The 23,721-nt window shown below is 61.0% G+C and overlaps 7 protein-coding genes across 7 annotated transcripts; 4 read left to right on the forward strand and 3 right to left on the reverse strand.

The window, feature by feature from the left end:
* Positions 1-54: 54 nt before the first annotated feature.
* On the forward strand, positions 55-1,556 carry VTJ83DRAFT_625 (uncharacterized protein; the record flags this gene model as incomplete). The annotated part of the gene is made up of 5 exons (XM_071012940.1): positions 55-95; positions 181-259; positions 332-434; positions 499-823; positions 887-1,556. The coding sequence occupies 5 exons, from the start codon at positions 55-57 to the stop codon at positions 1,554-1,556; spliced, it is 1,218 nt and encodes a 405-aa protein (XP_070869978.1).
* Positions 1,557-2,098: 542 nt separating this feature from the next.
* Positions 2,099-3,685, reverse strand: VTJ83DRAFT_626 (uncharacterized protein; the record flags this gene model as incomplete). Its single annotated transcript, XM_071012951.1, has 2 exons — positions 2,099-3,115; positions 3,212-3,685. 2 exons carry the CDS (start codon positions 3,683-3,685, stop codon positions 2,099-2,101), a joined length of 1,491 nt encoding a protein of 496 aa, XP_070869979.1.
* A 544-nt stretch (positions 3,686-4,229) lies between these two features.
* VTJ83DRAFT_627 (uncharacterized protein) lies at positions 4,230-5,973 on the reverse strand (the record flags this gene model as incomplete). The annotated part of the gene is made up of 3 exons (XM_071012962.1): positions 4,230-5,764; positions 5,819-5,849; positions 5,926-5,973. 3 exons carry the CDS (start codon positions 5,971-5,973, stop codon positions 4,230-4,232), a joined length of 1,614 nt encoding a protein of 537 aa, XP_070869980.1.
* A 1,697-nt stretch (positions 5,974-7,670) lies between these two features.
* Positions 7,671-9,548, forward strand: VTJ83DRAFT_628 (uncharacterized protein; the record flags this gene model as incomplete). The annotated part of the gene is made up of 2 exons (XM_071012973.1): positions 7,671-8,874; positions 8,965-9,548. The coding sequence occupies 2 exons, from the start codon at positions 7,671-7,673 to the stop codon at positions 9,546-9,548; spliced, it is 1,788 nt and encodes a 595-aa protein (XP_070869981.1).
* Positions 9,549-13,905: 4,357 nt separating this feature from the next.
* On the forward strand, positions 13,906-15,487 carry VTJ83DRAFT_629 (uncharacterized protein; the record flags this gene model as incomplete). Its single annotated transcript, XM_071012984.1, has 4 exons — positions 13,906-13,925; positions 14,015-14,067; positions 14,129-15,027; positions 15,104-15,487. 4 exons carry the CDS (start codon positions 13,906-13,908, stop codon positions 15,485-15,487), a joined length of 1,356 nt encoding a protein of 451 aa, XP_070869982.1.
* Positions 15,488-16,341: 854 nt separating this feature from the next.
* On the forward strand, positions 16,342-17,236 carry VTJ83DRAFT_630 (uncharacterized protein; the record flags this gene model as incomplete). The annotated part of the gene is made up of 3 exons (XM_071012996.1): positions 16,342-16,359; positions 16,515-16,608; positions 16,962-17,236. 3 exons carry the CDS (start codon positions 16,342-16,344, stop codon positions 17,234-17,236), a joined length of 387 nt encoding a protein of 128 aa, XP_070869983.1.
* A 2,052-nt stretch (positions 17,237-19,288) lies between these two features.
* Positions 19,289-23,591, reverse strand: VTJ83DRAFT_631 (uncharacterized protein; the record flags this gene model as incomplete). The annotated part of the gene is made up of 4 exons (XM_071013007.1): positions 19,289-20,753; positions 20,825-21,300; positions 21,907-22,033; positions 23,512-23,591. 4 exons carry the CDS (start codon positions 23,589-23,591, stop codon positions 19,289-19,291), a joined length of 2,148 nt encoding a protein of 715 aa, XP_070869984.1.
* Positions 23,592-23,721: the final 130 nt, after the last annotated feature.

Raw genomic sequence — 23,721 nt, forward strand, 5'->3', positions numbered from 1 at the left:
CCGACGCTTCGCTCGCTCACGCTCATCGCTCATTTCGTCGTCTCGGGAGCTCAAATGGAAGAGCCACCAGAACTACAAATACCAGGAATTGTTCAGTAAGGCTGATCTATCTTTTATTTTTCCATGATGTGCGCCGATGAGGAGAGGGAGAGCGTGTTCACAATGACTTACACACACCAGCCCCCTGAAGCTCTTCGACATTGCCAAAAATGAAAAGAGGCTTCTCTATACTTCAGCGCCCATGGTGCGCTACAGCAAGGTATGCGTCGCTCCATGGAACACATGCAACAACGTCTCCGGCGTATCGACGCTCGCTAAACTTTTAAAAAAGCTAGCATTTCGCCAGACCGTTCATGCCTATGGCACGGACCTGTGTTGGACCCCCATGATCCTGGCCAAGGAGTTCAACAGGAACCGCCTCGCACGAGACAGCGGTGAGTGCGGGCTTCCGCCCTGAGGCTTTCTCTCTCGGGACCCAGCCTCTGACGGCGCCGTCAGACTTTACAGTATCCACCGTGGCCCCTCAGCCGCCAACCGTGGTCCAGTTCGGCGCGAACGTCCCGCAGGAGCTCGCGCGGGCCGCCTCCCTCGCCGCCCCGTTCTGCAGCGGCGTCGACCTCAACTGCGGCTGCCCCCAGTCGTGGGCCTGTGCCGAGACCTTGGGCGCCGCCCTCATGGAGCGGCGCGAGCTGGTCCGCGACATGGTGGTCGAGACGCGTGATCAGCTCCGCCGCGACGGCTGGGCCGTGGGAAAGGACTCGGATATGGACCACCCCAAAGGGAGGAGCGTGAGCGTCAAGATCCGCGTGCACAAGGATGTCCGGTGCGTTGGTTCTTCCTACGATCCCGTCACGTCTTCCCCTCCAAAAGCTCACCCTGCTGCCAGGAAAACGATTGACTTTATCACCACGGTCCTCGGCCCCGAGCAGGACCGGCACATTGATTTTCTGACCATCCACCCGCGCACCCGCCAAACCCCGTCCAGCATCCCCATCAACCTCGAGGCTCTCGAGGTCCTCACCTCCACCTTTGGCGACAAGGTTCCCATCCTCCTGTCAGGCGACGTCTTTGCCATGGATGCGCTGCCGTTCACTTCTCCCCTCCTCCCCAGCAGCAGCAGCAGCAGCACCATCACCACCAACACAGCTCCCAAAGGCACCGCTACCACCACCACCGAAACCCCCGACCTTAACCCCCCAATGCTCAAAAACCTCCCCAAGCTCCGCGGCCTCATGTCCGCCCGGGCTCTCCTCCGCAACCCGGCGCTCTACGCAGGGCATTCCACCTGCCCGTGGTCCGCCGTCGAGGACTTCCTCTACTTCGCCGCGCGCGCCCCGCTGCCGTACAAGCTGCTGCTGCACCACGTCGCCGAGATGTGCGGCCCCGGGATGGGGCCCGATAAGCGGGCGTTGCTGACGAGGGCCGAGCGGGCCGAGCTGTTGGAGTGCGGGAACGTGCTCGACCTGCTGGACTTTTTGGAGGAGAAAAAGGGCGGCATCAGGACGAGGAGCGAAGGATTGCGCGGGGGGTGGCAGGGGAAGGGGAAGTACGAATAGGTCAGCTAGGGACGCGCTCGAGTTTAAAAAAAGAATAAAAAAAAAATCATCCGTTGGGTCATGGTATTGTGGGTAGTTTCAAGGAAGAGGAGAGCAGCTTCACAGGAGGGGGAAGGAGGGGAGAAGTTATGAACCACACACTCTCCTTTCTCTCGCGGGGAGCTGGCTGGTTCTTGACCACCTATCTGAACACATGAGGCACACGCCCACCTCCCACCTCGCAGCGGCGGGAGGTGGGCAGCAGAATGAATGATGATGATGATGATGCTGGCAAACGAAAAAATTCATGGCTCCTTTCATCCTCGCTTTGATATGCCCTCCCCCCCCCCCCCCCCCCCCCGCGGGAATCCCCCATCGCCACCAAAAGAACAACAACCATCGACGCCTACGCCGTCCAAAACCGATCGCACACAAACCTGAGACGCTATTGCAGTGGCGGCAAAAAAAGAAGACCAGGTGCGGGGGGGAAACTATATCATTGAAGCCCCCGCCCCAAAAAAAAAAGACAAGAGGCAAGGAGAACCAGTTGGAGGATGTGCCGACTACTCCGAAATCTCACCCTCGTCCATGTCGTCGCTCTCCGCCTCCAGCTTCGCCCGCTTCTTATCCTGCGACTCCTCAGCCTCTGGATCCTGGCTCTGCCGCTTCGGCACCCGAGGCGACACCAGTCCCTCCTCGGAGATGCCGTTGGCCCCGACGCCGGCGCTGCGGTCGTCGTGCGTCGACATGTCGTTGGCGGCGAGCTTGAGCGCCGCGTCCGAGTCGCCGGGCGCGTCTTCCACCTTGACAACGACGGGCTCCGGGGGCTGGCGTTCCTCCCCCTTGGCGTCGCCGGCCGCGTCGCCGGCGGCGCCGCCGTTGACCAGCACGGCCGGCGCGGTGCGGGGGCTCTGGGTGCCGCCGCGGTCGCGATCGGCGCCGGCCAGCGGGGTGGCGCTGCCGCCGCGCTGGCTCGCGTCCAGATCCAGCTGGCTGAGGCTGAGCTCGCCGCGGCGGCGGGTGCTCTCGAGGTTGAACTCGGGGGAGCCGGGGACCTCCTTGGCGTCCTGCTTGCGCAGGGGGTTCTCCTTGTAAAAGGCGCACACGAGGCGGACGGCGTTGATGGCGTTGGTCTCGCTGGCGCGCAGGTGGCGCCACCAGGGCTCGCCTTGGACGTCGTCGATCTTTTCCTTGGCGACGGTGGCGGCGAAGAAGACGGCGGCGATGGCCACGTCGCGCGCCGTCAGCATGAGCGGCAGGACCGTCAGGCACGCGTCGTTGCAAAAGGCCCAGACGGCGTCGCGTATCCGCTTGTTGTGCAGCAGGTTGAGCTGGCCGAGCATCTCGTGCAGGTGGCGGTACGGCTGGCCGACCATGAGGTCAAAGGTGAGGGTTTCGAGCATGAGCTCCTCGTACGCCAGGATGCTGTCACGCCACTTCCAGTACTCCTTGCTCTGCTCGTCGATGACGAGGTGGATGTTCTTCTGGGCCACCTTGGCGACGGCGATGATGAGGTTTTTTGTCTTGCGGCAGTTTTCTTCCGACTTGTTGGCGAGGAAGAGCGCCGTGGCTGCGATGTTCTGGACGGGCAAAGAGTTAGCCGGAGCCTTTGCTTTCCTTCCCCGGACGAACGCGCCCGAGGGACACCCAAGGTTTCTCTCCAGGAAGTGGCCTACGTAATGATGAATGCCGCCCTTTTCTTCCACCATGCTGAAGCGCATGTAAAAGCGGTGGAAAAATACGCCGGCGACCCATAATGTCGGTTGTGGGAGCTCGAGCATGATGCCGGCCTGGTAGATAAAGTTGACGCCCTTGGCGCGTCGCAACCGCTCCTCGGCGATGGACAGGCCATCGATGATGCTGGGGGTGCTGCACACCTCGTCGGCGGTGAACCACCACTGGTCCGGCCTCGCCTGGGGCGCGCGCGGCGGGCTGGATTGCGATGGCGATGGCGCGGCCCTCTGCGACTGCGGCCGGGGAGGCGATGTCCTGGAGGACTGGGTCGGCGGGGAGGGGACGGCGGGAGGGATGTCGCGCCGTCTCGATGGGGACCGTGATAGGCGGCTGATGGCTGGAGGAACTGGTTTCGCGGGAAGCGATGGCGGCTGGTACCCCTCTCGGGGCGGCCGATACCTGTCGATATTGGACATTGGCGGGCTCGTGCTCTCTCTGTCGTTGAGGGGGGGGGAGGGAGGAGAGGGAGAGGGGGGTGGGAGGCGGATTTCGATTGGTGATTCGAGGAAAGCGGAACTACGGTGAGCTGCTCTGCGCGGGCTGGTATCAGAGAGAATGGGACCGGTAGGCCTGCTTTGAAAAGGTGTTGCTGTTCACGGGAGAAGGGGAAACGACGTGTCAAGATCAACAAGGGGTAAAAAAACAGGTTTTGTTCGAGTGTTGAGCATTGATCTTTGAGGCTGGCGAGTTGCGATCATCGCGAGGTCCAAGGCGCGTTATCGGCCGTTATCGCAACCAGAGGACCCACCCGCGCGCGCGGTAATTAACACCCACACCACGACATCGCCTGCGCGGTGAATTACAAGAACGGGGTGTAACGTGCGTACATTGAAATACAGTACAGCGCTCATCAGCTCGCACACCGCCGCCCAACGACGTGGGGGGAGAGACGGCATCGATCGGGGTATCTGAAGCCATGCGCAGCACAGACATGCGCCTCTGCCGGCCAATGCCACCGGTCTAGTCATGACCGTACATGCCCGCCGAGTCGTTTCTTCCCCACAGCTTGATGGTCCGATCGTGGCCGCCGCTCACGATCCACCTCCCGTCCCTGCTGATATCCGCGCTCGCCACGGGGCCCGTGTGGCCCGAGAGCGATTGGATGAGGCCCCAGTCGTCGGCCGAGAAGACGTTGACCTTGTGGTCGAAGCCCGCAGACACCACAAAGGTGGCCGACCTCTTGGGCAGCTGCATGCCCTTGTCGTCCACGCCCGGCGGCGTGCCGTCGAGGGGATCATCCAGCCCCTTGAACCACCTCACATCCGCGACGGCGCTCGTGTGCGCGCCAATGGCGCCCGTGCGCTGCACCTTCCTCACGTCCCAGCACTTGATCCAGCCGTCGGCCGAGGCCGTCAGCACGCGGTGGCCGTCCGAGCCCCAGTCGAGCCCGTAGATGGGCTTGATGTGGCCGTCGGTGCCGCCGTCGAGAATCATGACGGTGCGGCCGGAGCGCAGGTCCCAGACCCGCCCGATGCTGTCCAGGCCCGCGCTGGCCAGGAGCGACCCGTCCGTGTTGAAGCTCACGGCGTAGACGCCCCGCGAGTGGCCCTCTTGCAGGAGCAGCTCCGTGGCCGTCTCCACGTCCCACAGCCGCCACGACGTGTCCTCGGACGCCGACGCCAGGTACCTGCCCGAAGGGTGGAACTCGACGCGGCAGACCCGCTGAGAGTGGCCCGAAAGCGTGGCCAGCGGGGTGTCCTGCGTCAGCGACCACAGGTTGACCTGCCCCTCGGCGCCGCCAGAAGCCAGGTTGACGGCGCTCTCGGAGACGTTGGACTCGGCCAGCGTGGCGCCGGGCATCCACGAGATGCCGCTGATCTTGTTGGTGTGGCCCCTGAACGTGCGCTTGTGCTCCAGCGACGGCACGTCGATGAGCTTGACCTGGCCGCCCCAGTTGCCCGTGGCGATCAGCTTCCCGTTGGGCGATATCCTCACCATGCTGACGTGGCGGTCGCCGGCTGTCTGGCTGCCCTGAAGCTCAAACGTCTGCAGCCGCTCCCTGATCTCCTTGCGGAGCTTGGCGTGGGTGCGCAGGGGGATGGTGGCCTCCTTCTTTTGGAACTCGATGCGCCGCTTGGCCCGCGGGATCGAATATTGGGCGATTTGCATCCGAGCCTGGAGGAGCTCCTCGGACCCCTTGGAATAAAACTCCTCTTCCTGCTCCTCGGCCTCCTCCTCTTCCTCCTCCTGGGCATCCTGCATCTCCACGTCTGCGCTCTCGCCGCCGCCGCCGCCGCCGCCGCCGCCGGCCTGTTGCCCGTGGGCTTGCGCGGCGAGGAGCTCTCGAAGCCTGTCGCGCCGGTCGGCCGGGCCCTCTCCGAAGAGGGTAATGGGCTCGCCAAGCTCTCGGAGCTTCGCTCGGACTCGTCCGTCATCGGTAGGCACGGCAATGGTCGCGGCTAGCCTCTTGCGTTCGAACTGCGAGAGAAGGGCCGAGGCCTTCTCGGGCGCCATGCCGGCGCCGGCACCGGGGATGTCATAGTCGTGGTCGAGGGCTGGGAGGCATTAGCGGTTCGAATCGTGACTTCTGGGTCCATGGGTGCACGCACGGATGGAGTGAATGTCAATGCCGCCTCGATCCTAGCCGGAACAAGGAGTCAGCTGCTGCTGCGCCGGCATGCTGATGCGGTCCGCTTGTGTTGTTGGGTCTGCTTACTTCTGTCTCGGCGTCTTCTACATAGGCTCTTCGCGATGGGTGCATCATGTTGGGTAGAAGGCTGGAGAGGGGGGGGGGGTATTCTGTCCAGGTCGGCCTACGTCACACAAGGGCGTTGCAGAATCATGGATCGCGTCGCGAGGGGAGCCGAGCGAGACCAAGAAATTGGCATGTGCTGCAACGAGGCTTTGCGGTTGTTGGAGGTTGGCATTTGATGGATGCAACGGCTGGAGCTTTTCAGCCAGTCGCGTCGCGTATCGTAACGGACCAGGGTCCGGTCCGGTCACGCCTGGAATTTCCGCCTGACAGGAAAGCCCATGACGATACGAAGCAGCCATCGAACGAACGATAGTTACGGTAACACACCAGGCCGTCCTGCAGAATCAACCCTAACCCGTACCGACCGGGCAGAGAAACGGCAAAAGAGACGTTGGGGGTCCAAGCCAGGAGCCCATCCGCCGCCAAGGCGCAACGCCGAGCACCACGCAGCGGTGCGACAACTCATGGGGTCCCAAGGAACTAATTAGGTAATGAATAGATCTACAGGGCCAGCCTGTCCAAGTTGCAACAGAAGCCTTGTTCCGTGCAATTTGCATGGATATTGGCGAGCCTCATGCTCATGCAGAGCCGGAAATGCTCTGGGCTCCGAATCCCAGAACGGTGCGTCCAGGACGGGTTGCCCAAGCGCTCTTGGGAGGCCGGTGCTGACCTCCAAGCTCGCTACCTGATGCAGACGACTCGCTCACGGCGCCCAGAGCCAGACGACCGCATCAGGCCGCCGGCCCGGTCAGCTAGTGTAGTGAAAAGAAACCATGAGTGGAGAGGGGAAAGGAAACACAAGGAAAAGAAGTCGACACACCCGACAGCAACATGTCGCATCAGCACGCCTTCGAGCGCCGACACTTCAGCTCTCCTCTTCCATGCACCACTCCCGACAGTGAGTGCATCCTGGTCGTCTCGGGGCTCTCAACAGCGGCCGGTGGAAACCAACCTGTCAGCGCGGTGTTTGGGTGTGGGTGGACCACAGACGCCGAGACCAGCCCTGAATCCTCAGCTCCGGGTTCCCCAGATCGCCGCCCAGGGACCCAAACGGGGCGAGCACAATGCAGGGCTGACATCGATCTGCGCCGCCCAATGTGCCCTGTGGCCCCACTAACAATGCGCGCCCTGCCCAATGAGAGCGCGCACAGCCCTTTTTAGGTTTTTTTTTTCTTTTTCGCTTTCGCGTGGTTCCTGATAGCCGAGCATGTGAGCCGGGCCGTGCCTACCTTGCCTTACACATTTGTCCGCTGCCGCCAACGGTAAAAAAGACCATGTCGCTCCCCCCTCCTCCTCCTCCTCCTCCTCCTCCTCCTCCTCCTCCTCATCGTCTTTCACACTCCCGCCCAGTCACCACAGAACCCCTCGACGCGAGTTTTCCCAGGGCGACCTCACATCAGATCGACGAATACTCAATGCCTTCGAAAGCAACTCCGCAAGACAACTCTGCCTCTTTCTTCAAGTACCAGATGCGCGCGATCCTGAGCCACCAGGGACTGGACCAGAACACCAAGAAGCGCGCTGACGCCGGTCGCCGCCGTGGAAAGGCTTGAATCACCATCCGGGAACCCCCATACGCCTTGTTTCAACCTCCGGGCGTCTCGGCGATCGGCTGAGATCCTCCAGCCGCTCTGAACCCGGGTCTTGACGATCGGCCCGAGACGCCATAGGCTTCCATGAGCACGGTCTTGCCTTGAGACCCAGCCATGTCGTCCCAGGCAGCTCCCGCCTGCCACGTTGTGCGCGGATTCAAGGTCGGGGCTCGCATCGCATCCGCCGATGAGGACTCGGACGTTGGCCTCCTGCTGAGCCGCGGCAACGAGCCCGGCGGCAAGAAGAAACGGCGGCCCAGGCGGGCCAAGAAGGCTCCCGCTCTCGCCCATGACACCGGCGCGAGCTCCAGCCCGGCTCTGAAGCCGGCGCTGTCTCTCCAGGACGGCATGAGCGGCATCAGCCGGCTGCGCAAGCAGCTCGAGAGCTTGAGCGTTGCGCCGGGGTCCGTGGTTGGGCCCACGCCGATCCCCGCCTGGGCCTATGCTTCGACCGACGCTTCGACTGTCGCGTCGACCGTCGCCTCGACCGCGGCTTCGTCGGTGGCTCCCACCGTGGCATCATCTCGCACCGCCTCCTTGTCGGCTTGTTGCGAGCTCCAGCTGCCCGGGGCCTCTGGCGACCCCGTCGCAGCCTGCGCCGGAGCATCCAAGTATCGTTCGGCCAGCACCGCTTCCAGCCACGATGATACGGCCTCGGTTGACAGCGCGCAGCAGCTCGAGATCGTCGTCAACGACTTTGTTAGCGATGCCAACAATCCTGGCTCCGCCGACGGCTCGCCTCAGCCGCGTCCCAAAATGACAGCCGACGACTTTGAGCCCCTCCGCTGCCTGGGCAAAGGCACCTTTGGCACCGTCATCCTCGTCAAGCAGCGCAGCACGGGTCGCCTCTTCGCCCAGAAGCAGTTCAAGAAGGCCTCTCTCGTGGTGAACCAGGCCCTGATCGACCAGACCAAGACGGAGCGGCAGATCCTCGAGAGCATCAACGAGCACCCCTTCGTCGTCAAGCTGCACTACGCCTTCCAGGACCACGAGAAGCTCTACCTGATTCTCGAGTACGGCCAGGGCGGCGAGCTGTTCCATCACCTCCGCGAGGAGCACATGCTCTCCGAGGAGAAGGCCGCCTTCTACATGGCCGAGGTGGTGCTGGCTCTCGAATACCTCCACAACAAGCTGGGCGTGGTGTACCGCGACCTCAAGCCCGAGAACTGCCTCCTCGATGCCGAAGGCCACCTGCTGCTCACAGACTTTGGCCTCTCCAAGGTGGCCGTCGACTCGGAATGCACCTCGTTCCTGGGCACCCCCGATTACATGGCCCCGGAGATCATCCAGGGCAAAAAGTACGGCAAGGCGGTCGACTGTAAGTTTTGGTCCCTTTTTCTTTTCCCCTCACGTCGCTCAAACCGCTCGAGCAAAGCATCGGCCCGTCGTGCTGACTCTCCGTCAACAGGGTGGGCGCTCGGTGTGCTTGGCTACGACCTCATGACGGGAGAATCCCCCTTCCACGGCGCCAACACGGCCAAGACGCAGGAAAACATCGTGAAGAAGAAGGTGCAGATGCCCTTCTTCCTGGGCCCTGACGCCAAGGACCTTTTGACCCGGCTCCTCCGCAAGGAGCCGCACAAGCGTCTGGGCGCCAACATGCCCAAGGACCTCGAAATCATCAAGAAGCACCGCTTCTTCCGCAAGATCGACTGGAAGAAGCTCGAGCGCCGCGAGCTGGAACCCCCGATCCATCCCATCATCACGGATCCCGAGCTGGCCGAGAACTTTGATGACGTCTTTACCAACGCGCCCCTCAGCCCCACGGCCTCCCGTTTCCCCGCCGTGAGCAACCACGGGTCGTCGACCACCCGCCGCAGCAGCGGCCTCGGCGAGAAGTTGACGATGTCCAACTCGGACAGCAACGCGTCCTCGGCTTCCTCCGCCTCCCCGAGCACGTCGGGCGGGGCTCGCGCGGACCCCTTCTGCGGCTTCAGCTTTGTCGCGCCCAGCGCTCTGCTTGAGCATTTCGGAGACGACGGCTCGGGCTGACGGGACGCGGGGGGGGGGGGGGGGAAGGACGAAGATGAGTTGTTGATGAGGACATGCAAAGCAGGTTCCATGGTTCCATGGTTCCATGGTGGATGAAGATGATGCTGGTTCAAAGATGTTTCAGGGGTTCGGGAGTTGGGACGGATACAAAAAACGGAAAGCTCTCGCTTGGGAAATGGGACGGCGTTTGGGGGGGAACAGCTCTGGGTTGTTGGTTTGCTCATGGCATGTCATCTTCCGGCTTTTCCTTCTTTGCGTGTTGGTTTCCTTGGCGTGCTGGATTCCGGCGTGATTCGGCCCTGCTGCTGCGTAGACCCGAGCGACTGGCTCGTTCAGCTAGACATGGTGATAGATGCATAGATGCTTGAGGCGCCTCAGTGATGTTTCAGTGCCGTCCCAAGTCAATCCACGCCTTGCCGAACCCTCTATCCCTGATGGGCGATGCGGAAATGCCGTGTCAGTCCCACAGGTCTCCTGAAGTGTAACCGTCAAAGGTTCTTGTCTCACGCGAGAGACCACCTCGGTGGTGGGGATGATGATTCACAAAAGATCCAAGCTACGGACCACAAAGATCAAGATCGGGGGCATGACAGCGACGCTGTTCCCCCTCAACCACGATGAAGCAGCACGCAGATCGTTACGAGAACCTTGATGGACAGCTCCCCTCCAGCAAGTTTTTGGCAACGATGATGACGCTGTGCCAAGGGGGGCAGTGACCGAAACACACAACCACAAGGGCCGCGCGAGCCCCATGTCCTGGAGCGGTCGCCCACCCTGCGCGGGCCATCCGAGCCCTAGTTACACCCCTCCGACGTACGCAGTAGGCACCTCAGGAAATGTACTGTGGTACTGTGGTACTGTGTAGGCGGGCGCCCCACGGACCCTACGTGTCTCGCGGGAGGATAAACCCTGTCTCTCTCTTGGAGATAGCAGTAGATACCGTCGTCCTATGTATGGTCTGTGCTTTTTCTATTTTGGGTCGGCCAATGATGATTTCGCCCTGGGGTTCGTGGATCGTTGGTTTCTGGTTCGTGATAAGGGGTGTAATATAGTATCTTGGGCCCTCTCCGTTCATGTGTGAGCTTGAAAACCCACGACCTGGCCGTCAAAAAAGAGACCTTCTCTCCGAGGAGGGTTTCCCCCCCCCCCCCCTCTGGTTCATCGGCTTGCCTTCTTGACCTCCCATGGCCCGCGGGTTGGCCAAGATGTACGGAGAAGGCACCGAATCTTTGGGGATCCGGAATGGGAATTCTGAGTAGGAGAGGCGAGGCCAGAGGGCGACGACATGAACGGGGGGGGGGCGACTTTGAATGGTCACAGATGGCATCATGAGGTTGGCCCGTGTCAGCGCGGATCTCCGCACCGCCAGGTGGCGGGCCCGTCGCCTAGAAATGTCTCGTGTAAACTGACAAAGGAGAGATGGTTCAGCCCCCGGTCGTCTCACAGCGGTGTAGAACGAGACGCCATCCGCCAGGTACTTTCGCCCACGGCCATCTGGGGGGCATATAACTTGGTCGTCTACGCCGCTGTATATCGTTACTCTTTGAGCGTGTGGGAGAGCCCGGGATGGGTTCGTCCCGCGTGTGCACCGCGGACATGCGACGAACGGCCTTTTGTGAGCTGCCGCAGCGGTCAAGGCAACGCGACGCAACCAACGTCGGCCAGCCATGGCAATCCACACGCATCCGGGTCACAGCCTATGGGGTGAGACAAATCAGCACTGCAGGCCCCCGTTCTGTTCCGTCCCGCTTCGCGCGAGGCTCCTCATGCGTCAGGTAGCTAGGTAGGCATTTGAGCAAGGCCTGGAGGGACGCGTAACCGCGCGGCTTGGCGATGTAGCCGTTTATGCGCCTTGGAAGTTGGATCGGGTGGACGGGGGGGGGGGGGGGGGGGGGGGGGGGGAAGGAGAGCCACCGAAAAGGTGAAGGTTGGTACATCATGTCATCATGTCCCTGAATCATGCCCGAGGCGGCTGACGGTTTGCTTGGTGATGGTCCGGGCGTCGCGGCTGAGACCACAGCAGTTGAAACTCGATAAGGGATGGTACTGTGTACGCAGCAAAGGAACGGCGGCGGCGATGAGAGTGACGTCAGTACGACAGAGCAACATGGCTCTCGCAATTTCTTCAGACATACACTCGAAGGTAGCTGGCAGAGGGAGGATGCCCATGTTGCAATGCCTGACATGGCAGCAGGACAGCGGTCCATCAGATCGGCGGCGGCTGGTGCTTGCGCGGACCACAAGGGAACCTGAGACAGTACCCACCAACAGGCAACTCAGCACCCGCGGAGCCAGGCCCGGCGGGCACGTAGAAGCAGGTGGGTGAAAGGTGGAGGAGGACACGTGCGACAGAAGAGCTCCTGATTTCCGTTGCGGCTCATGAAACGCGGCCCCGAGACTCGCCCATGCTACGGCTGTGTGTCTCCGTGGGTGGTATTATTCCCCGTCTGACCTGCAGGCGGCCGGTATTGCGTGGCTGGCGTCTCCCATGAGGAGGGAGACTTCTTGGGAGGTCATCTAGGATCGGGCTGTATTCGTTCGTAAAAGCTTGACCGGCGAGGCTTCTTGATCGCTGATTGCCCGGTCGGGAACATGTCAAACCGAATATTATTCGGTCAGCGGCCAGCATCCGGGCAAGATGTCGGAACCACATCTCGGAGCCCTGGGTGGCAACGGCGCGGAAATGGACTCTGGGCATGTGGTGCCCATTCGGCGACGGTATGGAATGCTGCATCCCTCCCAGATTCAAGGTGTGGTCGGAGAATCCTACGGGCAGTCGGGCAGTCTTACTCACGACTGACAAATGGGCTTGGCTGCTGTCGTGACAGGACGGAAGCACAACGATGCCCGGCCCTGGGTAGCCCGTTGGCCAAACCGAAAAGGGCGGGGAAGCGCTGCTGACAGCCACGGGGCCTCTCAGCGTGCTGCAAGCTGAGATGGGTAGCCTGCCTGAGGTGACGTGAGATGGAGCGAGGCTTTCCTTCTTCTCAGCCCGAGTGACATGAAAGTTCCCTCGTAAACAATCTGCGGCCGCAAGGCGCTGAAACCAGAAGAGGCATGCCGGACCGTTGCCAGCACAACGTGGTAGCAGAGAGAAGTGACTGCAGTATTGACCCGTCATGTCCTCGCTGCGGACTCGGCAGGGCTCCCGCAGATGTCTCAGTTCCGCGTCATCATGCCCTACTGAACCGGCCGCATCACGATGAGGATGCCACCGGAATCTTCAACCCCACCGTACAGCAACAGCATGGACGGTCTGCCCGGACCCCAGGTCTCGAACCCTGCATAGGCGGCAGTTGGCAGTTAGGCGAACGACATTCCCGCTAGGCGCTATGCCATGCCAGGCTTAGGCAGGGTTGGCACATTGTCCGGGGGGGCGGTACCAAGGCCTTGGACCCGAGGCGGGATGAGTGGGCACCCACACCTACGCTAACTACCTTCCTAGGTAGTTACTCTGCCCTTCACCATCTTTGGCCTCTTCATTCACTCCCTCTTTTTGTTTGATCCTATGTGTATCGGTAGGCGCCGGCAGCCTACGCATTCAATGGCATCTTGAAGTAGGAAGCCATTTCGGGCCTGATCGGTTGAAAAATAGCCGCTTGACCTCTGAACATGGCGGCTGCTGTGACAAAGACGCAGCACATAACATCGAGGCGGGCGGTTGTTCTCCCGAACCCTGGCTGGCCCTCCCGATGCTTGGGAGGAACGGTCGTCGATCACCATCATCGTGACATGAGTAAGAAAGAAAATGTATCGGACGGCTTGTCGCCCCGCATGGCTGAGGACTGACTCGAAATGTCGATGGGCAACGTCAAACGCGTGGCGGTGCATAATGGCTTGCTGCAGTGTTGGAAGGGCATTGGTGATGCCAAGCAGATGAGATGCAGCCACCAAGGCGGCCCCGAGTCGTCCTGGAGGTTGTCAGGATGCGAAAAGAAACAGATGGGCGGTGATGAAAGCCGAAGCCTCACGTCCAGGGAGGGACAAGGAAGGACACAGTGCGTCCCGGGTGCCAAGGGGGTGTGCTGCTCCCGACGCCACTACGCAGCACAGCACCGCCCGCCGCAGACATCCCGATCCATGGTCCAACCGTCCAGAACAAAATCCCTGTTTCTGCATGCGTAGCCGTCCGGTGCGTGGTGGAAAGTCCGGTACCCCTGCCGAATCGAAACCCATCGGGTTGCTAGAGCCCCGAGCGTGTCGGTATAAGGGGGTCGGGTGCCCGCCGTTTCTTCTGATGCGTTGCCTGCGGTGGGCATCTTTTTGATCTGAACAAGTCTCTGGCTGAGGAGGTATACTCTGAAAGGTTGAACCTTCTCCAAAGATATCTTTTTGCCGGTGTCCAAACCCATTGTCCATGAACAGGCAACTGGGAGCGCGTACGTTGGAATATCAACACCTCAGCTTCGACCCTGCTGCCGTGGAGTGACCGGATCGTTGACACAGGGGGGGTTCGTTGTTCTCAGCATACGTACCAACATGAAGTTCACATTATCCTGCTGTGCTGCCAGCCTGCTGGGTAAGTTGCTTCCCGACGGACCGAGATGACCATCCACTAACACCACCCTTCCCGACGCCAGCCGCCAGGCATGCGGTTGCAGAGCCAATTGAATACTGCCCGAGGGGCGACGACGGCCCATGCTATACCATCGCAATCCCGGCCTCATCGGCGGACGCCGGGTCGGGCAACATCTACTTCCAAGTCAGGGCGCCGTCGACGCTCCAATGGGCTGCCCTGGGCACGGGCACAGGCATGGTCGGGGCCAACATCTTCCTCGTGTACCGGGACGGACAGGGCAACGTCACCATCTCGGCGCGACGGGCCACCTCGTACGATGTGCCGATGCAGGACACGAGCTCGACGGCGGCGCAGCTGACGCTGCTCGAGGGCAGCGGCGTGCAGGAGGACGGGTCCTTCATCGCCAACGTGGCGTGCGCCAACTGCGAGTCGTGGGGCTCGGGCGACATGTCGCTGACGAGCACCGACGCGCCGTGGATGGGCGCCTGGGTCTTTGGGGCGCCTATCGGCACCACCAACGCCAACTCGCGCATCGGGCCGCATCAGGTCAATGACGTGGCCCAGTTCCGGGTCGACCTGACGCAGGCAACCATCGACTTTGATGGCAATCCGTTCTTAGGGTCCAGCCCGGGGGATGCCGGCGATGATGCCGACGTCAGCGACGACGAGAGCGGCGCCGGCGCCGGCAACAACGGCAACAATGGTAATAACAACACTCAAAATAACAACGGCTCCAACAACGGCGGCGTCGTCCAGGTGATCGCCAGCAGCCGATCCGCCAACATTGTGGCGCACGGCGTCATCCTGGCCCTCGTCTTCGCCGTCCTCTACCCGACCGGGTCGGTGATGATGCCGCTCGTCAAGAAGTGGTGGTTCCACGGCGTCTGGCAGCTCGTCAGCTTCGTGCTCATGTGGGCCGGGTTCGGGCTGGGCGTCGGCGCCGCTCGGGAGCGCAATATCGTAAGTGGTCCCAACCCTTCCGAGGGCCTTTGCTCGTTGGGGCGTCCAGGCGCTGACAAGGGACATCGCCGTGCAGCTTTTCCGCCAAACGCACACCATCTTTGGCACCGTCATCGTCGCCGCCCTCGGCCTGCAGCCCTTCATCGGCTACCTGCACCACCTGTACTTCCTCAAGCACCGCAGCCGGGGCGCCATCAGCTACCTGCACATCTGGTACGGGCGCATCCTCATGTTCCTGGGCGTGGTCAATGGCGGCCTGGGGTTGCAGCTGGCGCGCGAGAGCAACGGCTACATCGTCGCCTACAGTGTGGTCGCGGCCGTGGTGTTCGTCCTCTACGGGGCCTACACCATCTTTCGCCCCAGGGGAGAGCTGGCAAAGAAGACGGATTCGCGTGTGTCCCGGGAGGCCAAGATGCAGGCCGCGAGGGGGGAGCGTGATGTGGAGGAGAGCTCGGCGTAGTCGGCCACGATCTTGGGCCTTGTTTGTATCGATTTCTCCTTCGTGTCTTTTCTCTCTGTTGCCCCTGGCTTGTTCGTCGTTTGGGGTTGGATGTTTTACCTAGGTGCAAGGTAGTTGGGGTATGATCTATCTTGGGACGCGGAGGCGAATTGATCAGATTTACAACTGTACGTACATGTTGTGAGTTCGGACGGTTCCAGGGTTGACCCCCCTTCACCAGCGGTGGTGGTTTCCCACGTTGTTGTCTGTCCGAGTCCTGGGGCAGGAGCAGAGCAGAGCAGGGCAGGACAGGGCAGAGCTTGGGCAAGAAGGCACGCCTCCTGCTCCGCGTGCTTGCTCCAGAAAAACCACAAAGCTCCAAACTGCGTTTGTTGATCCATTCCATCACCCAGTGGACTCAATGTATAGAATTTTTTTTTTTGATGTTGGGAGTGTACCTAGAATCAGCCACACGGATAAAAGTGGCAGGTCCCATACTCCTCCCCTTGGCATGGAATTATACTGCGTAGTAGTGAGTTGAACCTCACCACAGATGGAGAAGGGTTTTCTGGCGATGATGATGCTTTCTTATTCACTTCCCCACCGGCGTGATCACGTGACCCCACAGACCAGCCGATCCGTCCCGATTCTTTCCAAGGTGGGCGGCGGTGCACGGGCCAATGGCGCTAGCCTCCCGCAGGCAAGCTCTCTTCTCATCCGGCGAACGACGCTGAACCGGGCCATTTTGAAAACCTCTCAGCGACCGACCTCCACCCTTTGCCATATCCAGCCAGCAGCAGCCGACTGCCACTCGTCGTCCCCCCTCGTCCGTTTGCGTGTTCCACTGCGACACAGCACATCACATCACATCCAACATGATCTCTAGGACTTCGGTACGTTCGAATTGACGAGGATCCGACCCTGGACCACCGCCCCTCCTCCTCCTCCTCCACCACCACCACCACCACCACCAACGACTCCGCGCCAAGCACCGCTTCCCTCTCTCTCCGACACGGACCCAATTGCTGACCTCTTTGCGTCATTGCAGAGCGCACGCAAGGCCGTCGCGGCTGTCTCTCGCCTGGCCGCCCGCCGTGCTGTCCCCGTCAGGACTTTCATGGCCCCGACCGTCTCGCGGAGAGGTATGTGCAGCGGCAATTGATAGGGAGGGGTTGCTATCGATTGGGTCACGCGGAAGCCTCGGTATTGGCAGCGGCTCGAGCGGCGGGATTGGAAGGAAAACGACCGACGGAGGATACCCGCCCGTTGTGAGAACGGCTCTATCGATCGATTCTCGAACCGGCGTCCGGCCACACACGCCTGTCTCGACCAACCGCCCACCTCTTACCTCCCCGCCTTCGCCATCTATCCACCACCACCACCGCCGCCGCCGCCGCCACCACCACCACTACCGATGCCTGCCTGACCCAATCTCGCCCTTCCCTCTACTCCTCCTCACCTCTTTCCGAACTCACACTAACCCGTTCCTCCGCAGCCGACTTCGTCCAGGAGCTCTACCTCAAGGAGCTCAAGGCCTACAAGCCGGCCGCCATCAAGGAGTCGGACGCCGTGGGGCAGGTGGCCGTCTTCAACCTTCCCAAGGCCCCCAAGTCCCCCGAGGAGGCCGACCTTGCCTCGAGCCTGAAGGAGTACGAGCAGATGGCCGTCGAGGTTGAGGGCCAGGAGGGCGACGCCGCCGCCCAGAGCTCGGCCCCGGCCCTCGAGGACTGGCTGGTTGAGGAGGAAGAGGAGGAGGATAAGCACCACTAAAAAGACCAAACTCATTTTTTTATTTACGTCTACGCCGATCATACGTTCTCTCTTCCGGGAACGGCAAAACTGGGGTGTTGGAGCGACGTGAACAGAGCCTGCGTTCAGGTCGAAGGAGTGGAGAAGCGCACCGGACCTGATCTGGACTGAACGTGGTGTTGATGTAGAAGATCTGAGGCCTGGTGGTGGACTCTGCCAAGGGGGGAAAGGCTCCGAGGAAAGAGGCCTTGGGATTTTAGCCGTCTCTCTCTCTTGAGACAGCCAAAAAGAACCCTGTGTACATTGTTTCCTTTTCCAGTATTCCCTGTTACCAATGGCAATTCGTTGCTGTTGAAAGCACCTGTCCCGTCCCTTGGCGACGAAGCTGTCTCTGTTGCAAGATGCGCGGACAGGCGAGGTTGGAAGCCACGGCATGGACGAGGATCTGGAAAGCCTACCAGCCAGGCTCAACAAACCTCCCAGAAAACAACGACATGTCAAGACAGGCTCCGAGATTCCTAGATGAGAAGCGAGAGAGGGCTGGCCAGCGGGCGGCCGTACCCAGAGCCACCCATCAAGCATCCATCCTCCACCTCAGCCACCGCGGCCCGAACAATCTCGGCCGGTATTTTAACAACGCTCACACAACATTCGTGGGCTTAGGGATAATCGTTCGGGCATGTCATGCCGTTGACTGAACTGATCGAGGGCTCAGAGAGCCGGGCTACTTGCACAATGTACGACGCTTCAAGAGGCGAGGGAAATAAGAGCCGGGGAGGGACAGACCAAGCCATCTCGGCCAACGCAACAAATAGAATATTTTACAATAACACGCTTTAGCAGGGGGGAGTAGGTACAAGGAAGAAACCGTCTCGGGCTCCGACGCAAGCATCTTTGATATCCTCCTTCTCTCCCTCCATAGGTAGCGACCTAGGTAGGTGGTAGGCGGGCAGCCAGAGCCTGGCTCGGCTCTCCCATGGGTTCCAGGCGAACCATTTCCTCTGCGCTGAGCCCTCCGCTCGACCGACCATGTATGCCCCTCGTCACCTCCCGGCCTCCGCCGCGCAAAAGCAGCATACAACCCGAGCCAGCCTGTCACAGTCGAACCCGCCTCGTGCGCGCCCACAAGCATCCGTGACCACGGACGCGGCACCTTGGCCAAGACATGCAGAGAGAGGGCTTTGCTTGCATGGATGTCATGTTGGCATACCTAAGGGGGGTGGGCGGGGCATGTGTGACATGCGGTACCCAGGGAGGCAGCAGGTAGAGTAGGTAAACAGACAGTAGGGGGACGCAACCCTGGGAAAGACCAAGAAGCATAAAAAAAAAAAAAAAAAAAAAAAAAACAAAGTCAACAATGCTGTGGCACCCATCCAGGTGCTGGGGCGCCGCCTCACACAGCCGACGTTGCAATGCGGGGGCCTGAGACGCCAACACCCCCAACTCATCATCAACCATCATAATCACCGTCATCACCACCACCAAGAACTCATGACCGATAGTTCATAGTAGACCGACCGTTCTCCTCACAGGGTAGCGACATGACCAAGTTGTCGCACCAGCTTCACAGACTCCTCACACTTTCCACCATCATGGCTCAAACGATGACGCAGAGGACAACATGGGGGAGGAAACGGCAAACTTGGTATGGGCTGAAGGAAGAATACGCAGCAGTAGAAGAACAAGAACAAACATTAGCTTGCCGACTCCCTTCCCTTCCGCCCCAAACGCCCAGTCAGTCGAAGAGTGTTTACGTTGTTGCGTCCCGCCAACCCTGAACACTCAATGCCCCCAAATCAGCCAACCCACCCCGGGATAAAAGCCTCCCCCTCCCCCCCCCCCCCCCCTCCCCCCTCGCCGCCTTGAAATGCAACATGCTACCATAATGGTTGTTGATTCATTGAAGTCATCAGCACTGTCCGTGTCGTGATCTGTTGTTGTGCCGTGTGCAATGGAGTTTTTTTTTCTGTACCACCCCGCCCAAATAGAGTGAGAAAGAAAGAAAGAGGGAAAAGGTAAACACGCAATAACAGCTGAAGAGGAAGAGTGTAGGAAAAAAAAAGGGAATGCAAGTTACGGATCGAAACCCGAAGCACCAAACATGTGGTCGTCATTGCTACCACCACGGACGATGCCGCTCATGCGGTGGGGGTGACTGCCGTCAGCATCATTGAGGTCGTCCCAGTCGTCGTCCCTCCTGTTGCGGTCGCCATCGTCCATGTCGTCGTCATCGTCGTTGTACCGGCCGTATCGATCCTGCATGTGGTCGTCAAAGGCGCTCTCGTCGACAAAGGTAAATCCCTGGAAGTTGGCCTGCACCGAGGGAGACAGCGGAGTGGACGAGCCGTAGCCCCTGGCCAGGGCGGCAGCGCGCTCGTTGAGCGACCCGCTGGTGTTCAGGGCGTTGGTGAACTCGGGATCAAAGTACGAAACGTCCGTCTCGCTCCTGAGCCGCGGCTTGAACGGCGGGGTGATGAGCTTCTTGGAGAGGGCGTCCCAGTCAATGTCGGCAAAGAAGGCATGCCTCTTGAGCTCTTCGGCATCGTCGATGGCGCCGAGGCGGTGCTTGGGGTTCCTGTTAAGCAATCCCTTGACGAAGTTCCGTCCTTCCAGGGATAGCGTGTCGCGGGGGAACCGGACCTTGCCGAAGGCGATGTTCTTGTACATCTGCTGCGTGTCCTCCGCGTAGAACGGGCTCCAGCCGCAGCACATCTCGAAGACGAGAACGCCCAGGGACCAGAAGTCGACCATCTTGGTGTAGCCGGTCTCGTCGAGAAGGACCTCGGGGGCAAGATACTCGGTGGTGCCGCAGAAGGTGTTGGTCGTGTCGTTCTTGGTCAGGTTGGCCTTGGAGAGGCCAAAGTCGCAGAGCGCGATGTGGCCGTTCGCATCGAGGAGGATGTTCTCGGGCTTCAGGTCGCGGTAGACGATGTCGTTCTCGTGCAGGTGCTGAATCGCGAGGATGAGCTCGGCGATGTAAAACTTGGCCCGCTTCTCCTCAAACTTGCCCTCCTTTTGCAGGTGCCAAAACAGCTCTCCGCCCGACATGTAGTCCGTCACGAGGTAGAGATCCGAGGGGGTCTGGAAGGAGAACTTGAGGCCAACAATGAACGGAGAGTCCGACATGGCGGTCCGCACAAGAATATTGCGCTCGCCGACAGTGTGGGCAACCTCCTTCTTCTGCACAATAACCTTCTTGGAGAGGACCTTCATGGCGTAGATGCGGCCGGTGTCCTTTTTGCGGACCTGGTACACCTGCCCGAAGGTGCCCTTCCCAATGAGCCGTAGGATTTGGAAGTCTTCGGGGCCGAAATGCCTCCGCTCGGTCCGCTGGAAGGACGACTCGACGTAGATCTCGCCCGTTGGCGTGTTTTCGGCCATGGTGTCGGCGTGGCCCTTGAGCGGGAACCAGCCGCGGACGGGGGGCTCACGCTCCGATGTTACCGCCTGGAAGTCGACGTGACCGAGAAACTCCTCTCCGGATGGGCCGTGGCCATAGACAGAAATGTCGACAAGCTTGTCGGAATCGACAACGTCGCTGTTCGGAGGAGGGGGAACAAAGTCAGCGCACGCAGCGTGTCTAGCACACGTACCACACACGGAACTTACAAGGTGGCTTCCGCATCCCACTTGGGGTTGACAAAGTGGCGGTTCGAGTTGCGGTTGCGGAAGGTGTTGAACTCGGACATGCTCGTCTGGCTGCTCTGCCGGCTCCGCATCGGGATCGCCATGGGCCTCCCCGAGTCGCTGGCCTGCCGCCTCATGGGGATGGCGGCCGTGGCGGTGGACGAGGTGCCCGCGTCTTCGTCGTCATCAGCAGCGCGCGGCGCCGAAGAGATGAGCTCGCCACGCTGGAAGACGACCACGACGTAGGGGTCCCGGCTCCGCCTCAGACCCCGGGCTTCCGTGATCTTGATGGTGAGCTTTCCCTTGGCCGCGGGGGCCTGGGCGCCTTGCGGCGTAGGGGTGTTGGTGGCGGTACGGTCGATCCCGCCGCCGTTTCGGCGGCGCGCGGCGTCCTCTTGGCCCTCGTTGTGGGACGCTTGGGCCGACGACAAAGCACGGGTCGGGGTCGATGTACCGCTCTTGGTGGTTGTCAGCTTCTGCCTCAGGCGAGCCATGGAGGAAGACGCGTAGGAAACATCCGGCTCCCGGGGAACGGGGGACCCGCGGTTCGGGGAGATGGGGGCCGTGGCGGCACGTCCAGCGGGGTTCGAGAGGTGCAGAGCAGACGCGCTGGTGTCGTTGAGAACGGTCGTCAGGGGTGCCAGCAAGGGCGACCCTCTCGCCCCGCTCATTCCGAGGTCTGAGGCGCTCAGTTGTCGCTGGCTGGCAGACCGTGAGACTGGAGGAGACCCAACCGTGGAGGTCTGGCTGCTCGAACCTCGGGCGACGTTCCGCAGCGAAGGGGACTGTGAGTTGGGCGGCGTGGCATAATTGTGCCGGCCGCCGTCCCTCTCAGGCACCGTCTCCGCCGCGGGAGGCCCCAGCATCTCATGAGGCAGGAGAGGGGGCCCATCGTCCGGCGCGTCTGTCCATGGGTTCTCGTCCTCGACCGGCGTTGGCGGCAGGTCGGCCCCGGTTGCAGCTCGCAACTTTGGCTCGGGGTTCGGCGAGGCGTGCCTCGGGGCGGTTGCAGACTTTCCTATGCGGAACCCGGGCAACAATCGCTGAAGAGAGCTTGCACGAACCTGGTTGAAGTAACTCATGATTCCCGGCAGCCGTCTGTCGTGAGGGTCCGGCTGCGGAGTCGCGACGCCGGACCTGGGCGTGTCGACTCCAATGTGATCCGACCCTTCGTCGTCGGCCGCAGAAGACCTGCCCTGCTGGTTAATGCTCGCCATGGCGACAATCTTGAGTGATTTTGGCAGCTACACAAGGAAGGGAAGCGTGCACGCAAAACGACCCAGAAGGGGAAAATGCAAAAAGGGAACTGAAATGCCATGTGCGCATCGGGAAAACAAGGCCACTGGCCATAAGGATGGGCCTGCCGAAGGCAGGGGTATGCCCGAGTATCGAGAAGTTGAGGGGCAGCCCCATCGACGGAGACCAATGCAGCAAACAAAGTGGGTTTTTTTGCCTGCGCTGGGGTGAGCCCCGCGGGAGGGGTTGCTGCTTGGGGTGAGAGGGGTATCAGGCCGATCTGGGGCGAGAATCCCGTTCAAAGTCTCACCTGCAAACCAAACACCCCCCTCCCCCTCCCGCAAAAAGAAGGGGACGGGTCCAGCGGCCTTCTGACCGAGCCAGCGTTCTTTTCGGGGCTCGGCTCCAGCAGCATCCCGGATGCCTGCCATGTGGTTTTTCGGGTATGTTTGAGTGGGGGGAGGGGCCTCCGCCGCCCCGAGATTTGCCCCAAGCACTGGTTTTGTCGATGGCGGGACAACATCGAAAAAGAAAGGGGGGGTGTTTGCAGTTTGGCACCGGAGCAGCTCGCTCGCGAGTCAGACATGCCCAGAACTGGCGAGGTTCGAACATGCCCACACATCCATTCTCTGGCTTCGAGCTGTGCGGGAGATGGCCGCCGCAAACCAGCGCGAGGGTGAACTCCAGCACGGGGAGATTTGGTGCTGCGGCAAATTCGCATACTGCTGGTCCAAAATGGTGTGCTCAGGAGCCCGACCGGGGCGTGCAGCCGGTAACCAGCGAGATAGCCGCCGCGGGGGGTAAGGTTGCTAGCATCACCTGGGGTGCCGTTACAGGCAGCTCACAACTCGCCCAGCCTGCACCGCTGCGGGTACCTGCTTGGGTCCGATGTCCTCCCGAGTCGCCGCAGCTTCGGGTGGCCAGGGGAACTGACGGTGTGCGCTTTGGAGAAGGGAAATGGCCTGGCCAGGGAGTAGGTGATCATGGTGATTAACGGGGCGACGGTTAAGGTGGTTCCTCGCTAACCATCGCCTTGCTCGCCACTGGGCAGTTCGAGAAGTTCGGGTCTCCCGTTGCCTCTTGCATGGCCTGTATCAGAACCGCGTCCGGAGGTCGGCCCCGGGCCGCCGACGGGAGACATCCCGGGACAAGGGCTAGCTGGGAGCAGCGCCGAAGAGCCGGCGCTGGGAGAGGCGAAGGAGGGGGTATGAAACTGTGTCGTGCGGAGAGAGAGAGAGAGAGAGAGAGAGAGAGAATAAAGCATGCGTTGCGATGCTGAAACAAAGGAACTGAAAGGAAAAGGCAGGGTGCTCGCTCGGTTGCTTGCATGCCCCGGGGCCGCGGGGGGGGGGGGGGGATGGGGTTGGTAAAAGAGGGTGTTGAAAAACAAACAAAACAAGCACCAGCTCGAGACGGACTAGGCAATGACTTACATCACGGCTTGAGTCGCTCTCCTCAGGAGATCTTGGGGTCCAGAGGAGTGGCCAGCGGCATTACCAGAGGAGGTTGACATGGTCCTTCGCGATGTCGCTTAGCGGCAGCGAGAAGCCGGGCAGACGTTGTTGTCGGCTAGTCGGTCGAATGTTGGTGGCAGCGGGCTCGATGGAGAAGCAGGTTCCGGGCCGCTGCGGACCCGATTCTTG

The sequence above is a fragment of the Remersonia thermophila genome, chromosome 1 (genome assembly GCF_042764415.1).
Source record: "Remersonia thermophila strain ATCC 22073 chromosome 1, whole genome shotgun sequence".
Taxonomy (NCBI): Eukaryota; Fungi; Ascomycota; class Sordariomycetes; order Sordariales; family Chaetomiaceae; genus Remersonia; species Remersonia thermophila.